The sequence below is a fragment of the Gymnoscopelus braueri genome (genome assembly GCF_963280865.1).
Source record: "Gymnoscopelus braueri genome assembly, chromosome: 12".
Taxonomy (NCBI): Eukaryota; Metazoa; Chordata; class Actinopteri; order Myctophiformes; family Myctophidae; genus Gymnoscopelus; species Gymnoscopelus braueri.
The window spans coordinates 52,444,765-52,457,973 of NC_137614.1; the positions used below are offsets into that span (position 1 = coordinate 52,444,765).

Consider the following 13,209-nt stretch of genomic DNA (forward strand, 5'->3'; position numbering starts at 1 on the left):
TTTCCATGCAGGGAAAAAGAAATCTAATTTTAATTCTGTTTTAAGTAGCATGTGAGGGGTCAAACTAGGGTGTTTTTATGATTCTGAATCCATTGCAAGCATTTGTTTTGCACCAAAACCACTCCTTGGGCTAAAAACAGCCCAATCTCAATGGGCTTTTTACACAAAAAGTATACCTGGAAAAGGATGGCTATGGCCGTTTTTAGCCCAAGGAGTGGTTTTGGTGCAAAACAAATGCTTGCAATGGATTCAGAATCATAAAAACACCATAGTTTGACCCCTCACATGCTACTTGAAACAGAATCAAAATTTGATTTGTTTTTCCCTGCATGGAAATGCAGGGAAATGGTGGGTACCCCAACTTTCAGCAGCTGTCAAAAATTCTCCTAGGGAAACTGCATTTCAGTCTTTGTGAGATGTGTTACTAGACACCTTTACAAACACATTGGTGAAGATTTTTTTTGGTAAGGAATTTATTCCAAGATTGGAAAATGTTCTGCTAATATCCCCTGACTACTAGGGTGTCTGCACATTTATAAAGTTACTAGACACGTAACCATTCACTCAACTCACCATACCATTACAATCATGATATGATTTCTCACGATATTTTTTACTCAAATGTATTTTCTAGACAAATGACCGAAAAATATTTTTTTATTTATTTTTCTTACACAAATCCAGTATTTTCTTCACTTTTATTTTTTATAATACTGTTTTCTCTTATCCTCTTTTCAATACTGTAGCAAATGACTGAAAACTCTTATTTTTTTTAATCAATTCTCTTACAAAGATCCTGTATTTTCTTCTTTCTTTTTTTGCCTCATCTCCATTGCGCCCTCTGCTGTTTGCATCGCGATACACTTTGTATTTAATCGATGTAAATTGTCATCAGTTTGACTGGATTTTAACCCTTTAAGACCGGGAACGCATCTGTGTGTAATTTTTGTTATATCTTTGGCTATTCAAAAACAGCAGATCTACAAGCTCATAGCGCGGCACTGAGTGCCATGCTATGATCCTGTAGATCTGCTATTTTTTTTAAATCTTATATATATGAATATATATGTTTTCAATCAAACATTTTTTACTCTTATCTTCTGGGGGGTCCCTGGAACAACATGTTTTGAGATGGGGGTCGGCGGCCAAATCCATATCATTTCGGGTGTCCGTGACATGGAAAAGTTGGAGCACCACTGATATAGCAACATACGTTTTTTTCAGAAAACTGTTTGTGGAATATATATTTTTCTTTTCAGATTTGCACACATTTTCACGATTTTTCAAAAATAGCAGATCTACAAGCTCATAGCACGGTGCTATGAGCTTGTAGATCTGCTATTTTTGAATAGCCCAAAGACATCTAAAGTGACACAGATGCATTCCCGGATTGAATGATTTAGGATGAATCACTGCATGCCTACTAGGGCTTTCATCGTTCCTCAGAAATTATATTCGAATATTGGTCTTAAAAATTGGCAGATATTCGAATGTATTCGAATATTATTATTATTATTATTATTTATTTATTTTTGTTGACAGAAACAATACAAAAAACAGTGTATCGAGTGCTCGGATCCAATAAAACATATATTTTGTTTGTTTTTATAACTCGATATATTGTTTTTTGTATTGTCCCTGTCAATTAAACATAAAAACAAGAAGTTTATTTTAATTGTAATTTTATTATATAATTTTATTCGAATATACATATTTTCCCCATATTCGAGGGATATTCGAATATTAATTCACCAGCCCTAACATGATCACGATGCTTCTCTGTGTTGTGGTTTCAGAAATACCTGAGCTGTGGGTGGAACCTGAACAACATGGCCATGATGGAGCCCTCGGTCCTGACCCACGTGACGGCCGACATCTGTGGCATGACGCTGCCCTGGCTCTACGTGGGAATGTGTTTCTCCTCCTTCTGCTGGCACATCGAGGACCACTGGAGCTACTCCATCAACTACCTGCACTGGTACTACACACACACACACACACACACACACACACACACACACACACACACACACACACACACACACACACACACACACACACTGGAGCTACTCCATCAACTACCTGCACTGGTACTACACACACACACACACACACACACACACACACACACACACACACACACACACACACACACACACACACACACACACTGGAGCTACTCCATCAACTACCTGCACTGGTACCACACACACACACACACACACACACACACACACACACACACACACACACACACACACACACACTGGAGCTACTCCATCAACTACCTGCACTGGTACCACACACACACACACACACACACACACACACACACACACACACACACACACACACACACACACACACACACACACACACACACACACACACACACACACACACACACACTGGAGCTACTCCATCAACTACCTGCACTGGTACAACACACACACACACACACACACACACACACACACACACACACATGCAGTTCTCAAACTTTTTCATGTCGAGGACCCCCAAACCCCCAACTTTGCAGATATAAATTATTATATTATAAAACATACATTAACCACTTTGGCCCTATTTTATACCTGGCCCTATTTGAAATTACACTGATCTACAAGCTCACAACGCATTGTGAGCTTGTGGATCTGCTATTTTCAAACATTTTAGTACTTTCAAACATTTTGATACCAATACTTTTGTACTTTTACTCATGTAAATTTGTAATTCCAGACTTTTACTTGTAACGGAATACTTCTACATGATACTAAGTAAAACATTAGAGTACTTTTCCCACCACTGATGTCATGTCCTCTGATTGGCTGACCAGGGGAGAACCTAAAACGTGGTACGGAGCTCCTGGCTTTGCCGCCGAGCAGCTGGAGGCGGTGATGAAGAAACTGGCCCCGGAGCTGTTCGAGTCCCAGCCCGACCTGCTGCACCAGCTGGTCACCATCATGAACCCCAACACCCTGATGTCCTACGGAGTCCCGGTAAGACCACTGATACACCCCCTATAATAGACCCCCATACACACCCCTAAGACCCCCATACACACCCCTAAGACCCCCATACACACACCTAAGACCACTGATACACCCCTAAGACCCCCATACACACCCCTAAAACCACCATACACACCCCTAAGACCCCCCTACACCCCTTAAGGCCAATACAAGCTCCTTCTGACGTCGGAAAATCTTCCGGTTTCGGACAGGCTTTCCGAACCATAGCATAGAGGTGCACGGGTTCTGAGGGAAGGTTCTGAGAGCTCCTTTCCGAAGCTCGGAATGACGTCAATTTGTAGTTATATCACCTCTAGGGCCGTGACTTTATCGCGTTAATTTCGTTTAATTAATTACAGAAAAAATATCACGTAAAGATTTTTTTTATTTTGATCGCACCTATTTTTGCACCGCGGAACGTTTCTCACTGGACGAGTTTCAGGCAGACCGATCATACCGGTGCACCAACTAACGTGCATGGTTCTCAGACAACAACAAACCGCTGTCAGCGCAGTGCATGACAACATGAATGAAGACGCACCGCATAGCCTGCTTCATCATGTTGACTGAGCTGATCACAATCTGTAATCGCGTGCTCCTGTTGATGTGCTCCTGTGCAGATCTACAGAACCAACCAGTGTGTATGTGTTGATGTGTTGATGTCTTGTAGATCTACAGAACCAACCAGTGTGCGGGGGAGTTCGTGGTGACCTTCCCCAGGGCCTATCACAGTGGATTCAACCAGGGATTCAACTTCGCTGAGGCGGTCAACTTCTGCACCGTGGACTGGGTCTGTCAACTGTCCTTCCTTATTACTGAACTATTACACTGTGTGTGAATGAATCACACATCCTTATTACTGAACTATTACACATTTAGTTATTCTCTGTTTTCTTTTGTATAATTGAATGTATAGTGTTGATTTTGACAGCAGATTTTGATTTAGTTTTTAGTCATAGTCTTTTGAATAAAATTCCATTTAGTTTTAGTCATATTTTAGTCATCTGAAAAGTTTTAGTTTTTGTCTAGTTTTAGTCGACTAAATATCATAAGATTATAGTGATATGTATGTTGGCGGTGTCTTGATGGTGTCGTAATGGCTGATTTTACACTTGGTTGCATGCTGAAAATAGCCGATCTACAAGCTCATAATGTGTCGCAGCGCGACACATTATGAGCTTGTAGATCGGCTATTTTCAGAGCGCAACACCTGAGCGCAACCAAACATAAAATGACTTGTCTTTTAGTTCTACTGGATCTCTTCTCCACTAGATCCCTCACTAACATTTTAGTCTAGTTTTTATTTGTTGATGAAATTGTCAATATATTTAGTCTTAGTTTTAGTCATCATAGCTTGGTTTTTATTTAGTTTTTAGTGAAAAAAGGTAGTCGAGGAATATTTTTCGTCATAGTTTTAGTCGACTAAATCAACACTGATGTATCCTGTGTGTGTGATCCCCAGATGCCTCTGGGCAGGCAGTGCGTTGACCACTACCGCGTGCTGCATCGCTACAACGTCTTCTCCCACGATGAGATGGTCTGCAACATGGCGTCCAAGGCCTCCACCCTGGACGTGGTGGTGGCGTCCGCCGTCCACAGGGACATGAACATCATGATCCGAGACGAGAAGGACATGAGGGACAAGGTCAAGAAGATGGTGAGGATACTTAAAGTACAAAAGTAAAAGTACTCGTTATGCAGAATGTCCCGTTTCACGAGTTTTCTAATCTTTTGAAAATAGCCGAAATGTATGTAGGGCTGAAATCTACAAAGTAACTAATAACTTAAAGTACAAAAGTAAAAGTACTCATTATGCAGAATGTCCCATTTTACAAGTTTTCAAATCTTTTGAAAGTAGCCAATCTACAAGCTCACAATGCGTTGCATCGCCACGCATTGTGAGCTTGTAGATCTGCTATTTTCAAATGGCCGAAATGTATGTACGTTCTGTAATAAGAATCAAAATCTACAAAGTAACTAGTAACTTAACTCTTAAACTGCCAGGGTTTTTCAAAAACTGGCAGCAGTTTACATGGTAAAACATATTTTTTTTTAAATTTATTTCTCAGTTTATTTTTGAACACATCGAGTGCCGAAAACGGTCCGGACCGTTTTTGACCCAATTCTATTTTTATACCCACGTGGGGCGCTAAAACGAAACTTTGACATCACCCAAGGAGTTTCTGAGAAGAAGAGGCTGGATGTGGCTCCATGTCAAAAATCCTTCCGGTCGGCGTTTTCAATGTTATCTCCTTGACTAAAAGCTTAATATCTCCATTTCTTTTTAACGTGGTGGAAACGAGCCGTTTTCGATCGGCGATCACTCTGCAATGGAGGATCGCGTTGGAAATATTATTGTTCCAGGCGTTAGTCGGGACCCTCCGCCGTCTCGCACGCACGCTTTGTTTACATGCACTTCCGCGTCGGGGCTTCTACAGCACGAAACATATAACGCAAGTGGATGGAAGAAATGCAGGCACTCAACGTATAATATTTTAATAAACCTCTGGCACCCAATGTGTTAACATTGAAGTGAATGGAGCAGCAACTTTTTGGAAAATGTTATCTCCTGGTTCTTTGTGAAGAAAGGAATTTATTACGGTATTTATTATTATTATATTTTTTTAAAGCGTTTATAAATGTTTTTGGCAGGCAGAGAGTTAAGTTCGTAAGTTTTCAAATAATTGTAGTCGAGTAAAAGTACAATATTTGTAAAAGTACAGACAACTGAAAATACTCCAGTAAAGTAAAAAATACCTCAAAATTGTACTTAAGTACAGTACTTGAGTAATCGTACTTAGTTACTTTTACACCACTGGTAAACTAGCTGTCCACCACCATGGACCTGTCTCTTCAGAGTGTTGTGTCGTGTTTTGCTCCACCAGGGGGTGCTGCAGTGTAAGGAAGCCCGATACGACCACCTGCAGGACGACGAGAGGCAGTGTGCTAAGTGTCGGACCACCTGCTACCTGTCGGCCATCACCTGTCCCTGCAGCCCGGGGGTCCTGGTGTGTCTGCACCACGCAGAGGACCTGTGTGACTGTCCCCTGGACCACCTGACACTGAAGTAAGACTTATTACAGTAATAAGTCATTTATTACAGTAAAAAATAGTAATTTACCGTACTGCATGTCTCATAGACCATTGGTTCTCAAAATGGGGTCCGGGGACCCGCAGGGGTCCGTGGCAGGGTACCAGGGGGTCCCCAGTAAAATTAGTTAAATAGCGTCACAATAATTTTAACTATTATTTTACACTTTGGCTATTCAAAAAATAGCAGATCTACAAGCTCTTAGCGTGGCACTCGGTGCCGCGCTATGAGCTTGTAGATCTGCTATTTTTGAAAAATCATTTTAAAGCCAACATTTTTAACTCAAATCTTTGCTTATGGGGGTCCCTGGAACAACATATTTTGAGATGGGGGTCCGCGGCCAAATGCATATCATTTTGGGGGGTCCTTGACATGAAAAGGTTTGAGAACCACTGATATAGTGGTTCTCAAACCACTATATCTTGGTTCTAGTTATCTGTGTCATTGTCACATCACAGGTTTGTTGGTGGACACATCTGTGGGTGAAATACATTTTTAGTGCAAAAGCTCTATTGTTTTGATGTTTTCATTAAAGAAAGAAAAGGGGAGGGGCAGAGAGGGAGAGGAAAAGGGAAAAATCAAAGATATCATGAAAAGGATGCCTGACAGATGACAATATTAACCACTTTCAGCCTGGTGTTTCCCTATGTCTGACATGTAGAGGTATAACGATATAGTAACTGCATCGAAAAATCGTTTTGAATCTTCAACGATCTACTATATCGATATGCAAACAGCAAAATATCGTATCGTTTGACTTTGTATCGTATCGAATCGTTTTGCAATGCAAATAATCGTATCGAATCGTTTTGCAATGCAAAAAAACCAATTGTATCAATACTAAGTACTTTTAACTCTTTGACTGCCAGAGTATTTTCATAAAGTACTCCCCCAGTGCCAGCAATTTTCGTGTTTTTTTATTTTTATATTTTGAATTTTTCTCATGAAAATAATTTAAGGACACATAATGTAAAGACCCAGCACAAATCCGCCACTAGAGGGCAGCACATGACAGCTTTGATCATGTCGTTGGGTCTCTCTCACCCTTCTTCATAGATTAGACAAGGAAAAACATGAAAACGGATGTGACGTCCCCCCCATTGTTTTGATCGGCGAAAATTACGTTGTGATATACGACGGCGATGACTGATCGTCACCCAGACCATAGATTATAGAAGAGAAACTGTCCGTTTGTCCGTCATACCGTGTGAAAGACCGTTTATTTACCTATTTTGGACGAAAATGACTGGGGAAAAGAATCAAAAACCGGAAACGGAATCCAGGTCATGAAACCGGATGCAGATGTCCGTGAAGTAAGTGGAACTTGAGAATAACATTGAATATTAAGCAGCATAGCGCAATCAGAGATTAAACAATGAACGCGCGTCCAGCGCGTCGAGCGCGTCGACGGCCAACTGGACAAAGTAGCACTTGACGCGTTATCGCGTCGTCCGCAGTCAAAGAGTTAAGAAGAAAAAATGGAAAGAGGGCTTTATATCCAGTATCCAGGTATTTATTTTTCACACAGATTTTTGGGGTAAATAAATAGTTACTAAATCGATTTTAAATCATTGAATCGAATCGTATCGTTCTAAATTAACCTGTCCTGTATCGTTCCTGTATCGTATCGACTAAATCTCTGAATCGAAATGTATCGTATCGTTCTAAATTAACCTGTATCGTTCCTGTATCGTATCGACTAAATCTCTGAATCGAAACGTATCGTATCGTTCTAAATTAACCTGTATCGTTCCTGTATCGTATCGACTAAATCTCTGAATCGAAACGTATCGTATCGTTCTAAATTAACCTGTATCGTTCATGTATCGTATCGACAACCAAGTATCGTGATACGTATCGAATCGTTGTTAAAGCGTATCGTTGCACCCCTACTGACATGACATTATGCATTATGGTGGGAGAGCAACGTTATCATTATGTCTGGAGGTCTTCATAACGTAGCACAATGCACCATCATGATGATGATGATGACGTGGGGTTCTCAAAGTGGGGTCTGGGGACCCCCGGTCCCCAGACCCCACTTTGTCAATATATAGCGTCACAATCATTTTCTTAAACATATAGAAAATGTTTGGAAAAGTTTGAATAATTTTGAATTTCTTTTAACATAAATCTTCTGTGATGATGATGATGATGATGATGATGATGATGATGATGATGATGGTGTGTTTTGTGGTGCAGTTACAGACACAAGCTGGATGACCTTTACCCCATGATGACCGCGGTCAGACAGAGAGCTGAGCTCTATGACCTGTGGGCCTCGCGGGTCACCGAGGCCCTGGAGGCCAAGCTGGACAAGAAGAAAGGTCAGCAACTTAACCATAGTTTTCTCTCAGTACCTTTTCCACCCTGTTTACCAGACAGCCTTGTGATGATGACGGTGTCACTGTGTGTCTCTCAGGTCTGGCCACGTTCCGCTCACTCCTCGGCGAATCGGAGGCCGAGGTGTTCCCAGACAGCGACCTGCTGCGGCGGCTGCGTCTCGTCACGCAGGACGGCGAGAAATGCTCCTCTGTGGCGCAGCAGCTTCTGAACGGCAAGAGACAGACCAGGTACACTGACCACACTGTTCTATGACCACGCCGTTCTATGTCCACACCGTTCTATGGCCACGCTGTTCAATGACCACGCCGTTCTATGGCCACGCCGTTCTATGTCCACACTGTTCTATGACCACGCTGTTCTATGACCACACTGTTCTATGACCACACTGTTCTATGACCACACTGTTCTATGACCACACTGTTCTATGACCACACTGTTCTATGACCACACTGTTCTATGACCACGCTGTTCTATGGCCACGCCGTTCTATGGCCACGCCGTTCTATGTCCACACTGTTCTATGACCACGCTGTTCTATGACCACGCTGTTCTATGACCACACCGTTCTATGGCCACGCTGTTCTATGTCCACACTGTTCTATGACCACGCTGTTCTATGACCACGCCGTTCTATGACCACACCGTTCTATGGCCACGCCGTTCTATGTCCACACTGTTCTATGACCACACTGTTCTATGACCACGCTGTTCTATGACCACGCTGTTCTATGACCACACCGTTCTATGGCCACGCTGTTCTATGTCCACACCGTTCTATGGCCACGCTGTTCTATGTCCACACCGTTCTATGGCCACGCCGTTCTATGTCCACACTGTTCTATGACCACGCTGTTCTATGACCACACTGTTCTATGACCACGCTGTTCTATGACCACGCTGTTCTATGACCACGCTGTTCTATGACCACACTGTTCTATGACCACGCTGTTCTATGACCACGCTGTTCTATGACCACGCTGTTCTATGACCACGCTGTTCTATGACCACGCTGTTCTATGACCACGCTGTTCTATGACCACGCTGTTCTATGACCACGCTGTTCTATGACCACGCTGTTCTATGACCACACGGTTCTATGACCACGCTGTTCTATGACCACGCTGTTCTATGACCACGCTGTTCTATGACCACGCTGTTCTATGACCACGCTGTTCTATGACCACGCTGTTCTATGACCACGCTGTTCTATGACCACGCTGTTCTATGACCACACTGTTCTATGACCACGCTGTTCTATGGCTCTAAATACATCGTTTGAGTTGTGTTTGGATTAGAGATGTGTGGATGGGCTTTTTCCTCACCCGAATCCGCGAGTACACGTTCATTATCCATCCGCCATCCAACCGCATTGATTATATCATCCTATTTATAGATCCACACTAACAGGAATGCACATGGGATTCTATAAGGATACGTATTTGTACAAACAATGTCCCTCACCACTGTCACCATCACAGATGTAGTGAGACTGTATACATCCATATCCATGGTAACAACAAACCCTCCGTCTTCATTCACTTTCTCACATCACAAGACTTTTCATAAGACATATCCAGTCGTCGGCAGGGTTTTTTATTTAGTTTTAAAATCCTCCATTACTTTAGCATTAGCTGCCTTTGCCGGTGAGGGGTCCTCCTTCCGCTTCCAAACAACAACAACACAGTGCACGCAAAGCACGTGTAGTAGGCGGCTAATCTGTGCCTGGTGGAAAATGATGTAATATTAAAATACTACAAACGCACGCACAGCGACATTTCGTGCTTTTAAGAGCTATACTATAATAATTAGCTTTCATTTATTTCCCGCATTATTTCACCTGCGGTTTATCCTATATTAATTAATAATTACATTTAATTGACCCAAATCCGCCCAAACTGCGGTTATCCGTGGCAAACCGCGATCCACTCATCTCTAATTTGGATGTTTGCGATGGGACGGAGGTGTTAGTGTTATGCTCTGTCCTACAACCACAAAATGAATACAATCATTCAGTGTCGCAGACCGAATATAGCTGTTCTATTACAAGCTCCTAACACGTTGCAGATGCAACTATTTAGAAAACACATTGAGATTAAAAATGTATTTTCCAAGGGAGTTGTGTTGTTTCAGACACTGATCTTATCTCTCAAAGTGGTGTTTTAACCTATGGCATTAGTGATCACTTTCTTACTTACTGCTCCAGGAGAGCCCAACGAGTCATTTTTAACTCCCATAAGTCAATCACTGCCAGATCCTTTAAGCGCTACTCTACGGCTCAATTTTGCGAGGCTTTACAGAAGCTAGACTGGTCCCCAGTTCTTAATTCTGATGACATCAATCAGGCATGGGGTAGTTTTAAAAAACTTTTTATCTCTGTAATTGACACAGTAGCTCCAACTAGAACAGTCCGAATCAAGCAGAGATCCAATGTATGGTTCACACAAGCAATCTTTGAAGCCATTAGCGCCAGGGACAAAGCCCTGTCTCGTTTCAAGCAATCAGGTAATCGAGCTGACCTCCTACGTTTTAGAAGGCTCAGAAATCAGGTTCAGCGCAAAGTGAAAAAGGCCAAGTCCAGCTATTTCACAGAGCAAATCAGGGAACACAAGGATAACTCTCGAACCTTATGGAAAACCCTAAAGAACCTGGGTTGCACCACCAAAACGAAAGATTCGAGTCCTTGTATCTCGCTAGATATTGAAGGTAATAGGGTGTATAACAAAAACCTGATTGCAAACCACTTTAACTCTTTTTTCACCTCTATTGCCATGAAACTTGTTGCTTGTCTGCCTGCAGGCCCTGTTACCTACGGGCAAAAAGAACTGCAAGCTTTCTATGACCGTCGCGGTGTCACTCCTAACAGCTTTTCTTTCAAGCCAGTCACTGTTGTAAACATAAATAAAATGTTAAAGAGCCTTAACACCAACAAGGCCACTGGGCTTGATAACATCTCTGCAAGGTTCCTAAAGGATGCAGCGGACCTGATTGCACCATGTGTCACACACATAGTTAATTTGTCCCTAGAGCAAGGAACTGTCCCCTTGGACATGAAACATGCCAAAACAATCCCTCTTTTTAAGAAGGGTAATAGGTCTGACCCGGGAAACTACAGACCTATCTCCATACTCAGTGTCGCTTCCAAAGTACTGGAGAAAGTAATTCATGAACAACTTTATGGGTACCTTAGTGACTCCAAACTACTGTATACTTTCCAGTCTGGTTTTAGGAAGTCCCACTCAACTGACTCATGTCTTCTCTACCTTACTGATTTCATTAGATCTGAAATGGAAGCTGGTAAGCTAAGTGGAATGATCCTAATTGATCTCCAAAAAGCCTTTGACACAGTACACCACGGCTTACTGTTCAACAAACTTTCAGCCTTAGGCCTGAGCTCTTCTAGCTTAAATTGGTTTATTTCGTATCTTTCAGACAGGGATCAAATCACAGACTTTCAAGGCCATCTCTCAAAGGCTCTGCCTGTGACCTGCGGCGTCCCGCAAGGGAGTGTTTTGGGCCCCCTGTTGTTTCTAATTTTCATAAACGACCTCCAAGCTGCCTGTACTGTTAATTTGTTCTTGTACGCGGATGATTCAGCCATCCTGGCCTCAGATGAGGATGTAGACAAGTTGAATGGCACCCTTGTCAAGGAATTCAATCGTATTAAGACCTGGCTTTCAGACAATAAATTATCCCTTCATATGGCCAAAACTGAATATATTTTATTTGGTTCTCAGCCCAGGTTGCACAAACTGGCCTCTCCCAGTATCACTCTTGGGGGCCAGTCCTTTCCGGCTAAACCCTCAGTCAGCTACCTTGGTTGTCTGCTTGATCGCAGCCTGGGTGGTGAAAACATGGCTCTTAAGACCATTAGTAAGGTAAATGGTAGAACCAAATTCTTAGCCAGGAAAGCGCAGTTTCTGGACTCTGCCAGTCTTCGCTTATTAGCAAACTCACTGGTTTTATGTTGTTTTGACTATGCCATTGGCTCATGGTACGGTGGCCTAACCAAAGCCCTAAAAGAGAAGTTGCAGGTTTCTCAAAATAGGTTGGTCAGGCTTGTCTTGGGGCTGTCTGCAAGGGACCATGTTGGAAAACATCATTTCCAGCAGTTGGGTTGGCTCCCTCTGGCAGCCAGGTCAGTTCAACTACAGCTGAACTTGGTGCATAACATCTACATAAACAGCGCCCCTGTGTACCTATGTAATCTTTTTCAGAAGCGTAGCGAAGCCCATTCCCACCTAACCAGAGCCAGCATAGCAGACCTGACCATGCCCACGTTCACCACTGAAATGGGAAAACGCTCATTTAGATTTGGAGGAGCAGTTAACTGGAACTCGCTACCCCTGACCATAAAGAGCACCAGCAGCCATCTCCTTTTTAAGACAAGGGTCAAAGCATGGCTATTAGAAAACGTTGCCGAATAGTAGGGTCACTTATGTTAGCAATGTGATTATATGTATTTATGCTGTAGGTAGTGTAGTAATTGATTGTTTTATTTATTATTGTACTGTTTACCTGTATGTATTTTGTTGCAGTGTTGTTTGTCTCAGACCAAGGACCACAATGAAAACAAGTCGCAAGACTTTTCTGTGTCTGTATCCTTGACGTTTCTATGATGAACATGGTGTAACATGTGTTTTTCTCGTGTATGACGTCTAATAAAATCAAATCAAATCAAATACTCTCTCAGTGCCAATTTTTTTTTTTCAGAACCCAAGATCTCATTATCTGAAGATTTGCAGCTCCATCCACTCTTTGTTT

General features: G+C 42.4%; 1 protein-coding gene across 3 annotated transcripts in view; it reads left to right on the forward strand.

Moving 5' to 3' along the window:
• Window positions 1-13,209, forward strand: part of kdm5bb (lysine demethylase 5Bb) — a 50,134-nt gene that overhangs the window by 20,857 nt on the left and 16,068 nt on the right. For all 3 annotated transcript variants that reach the window (XM_080444574.1, XM_080444573.1, XM_080444575.1), the window contains 7 exons: window positions 1,797-1,978; window positions 2,837-2,999; window positions 3,682-3,801; window positions 4,474-4,668; window positions 5,897-6,078; window positions 8,305-8,429; window positions 8,525-8,675. In XM_080444574.1, coding sequence (XP_080300700.1) covers window positions 1,797-1,978; window positions 2,837-2,999; window positions 3,682-3,801; window positions 4,474-4,668; window positions 5,897-6,078; window positions 8,305-8,429; window positions 8,525-8,675 — 1,118 coding nt within the window. The remainder of the gene's footprint in view (window positions 1-1,796; window positions 1,979-2,836; window positions 3,000-3,681; window positions 3,802-4,473; window positions 4,669-5,896; window positions 6,079-8,304; window positions 8,430-8,524; window positions 8,676-13,209) is intronic.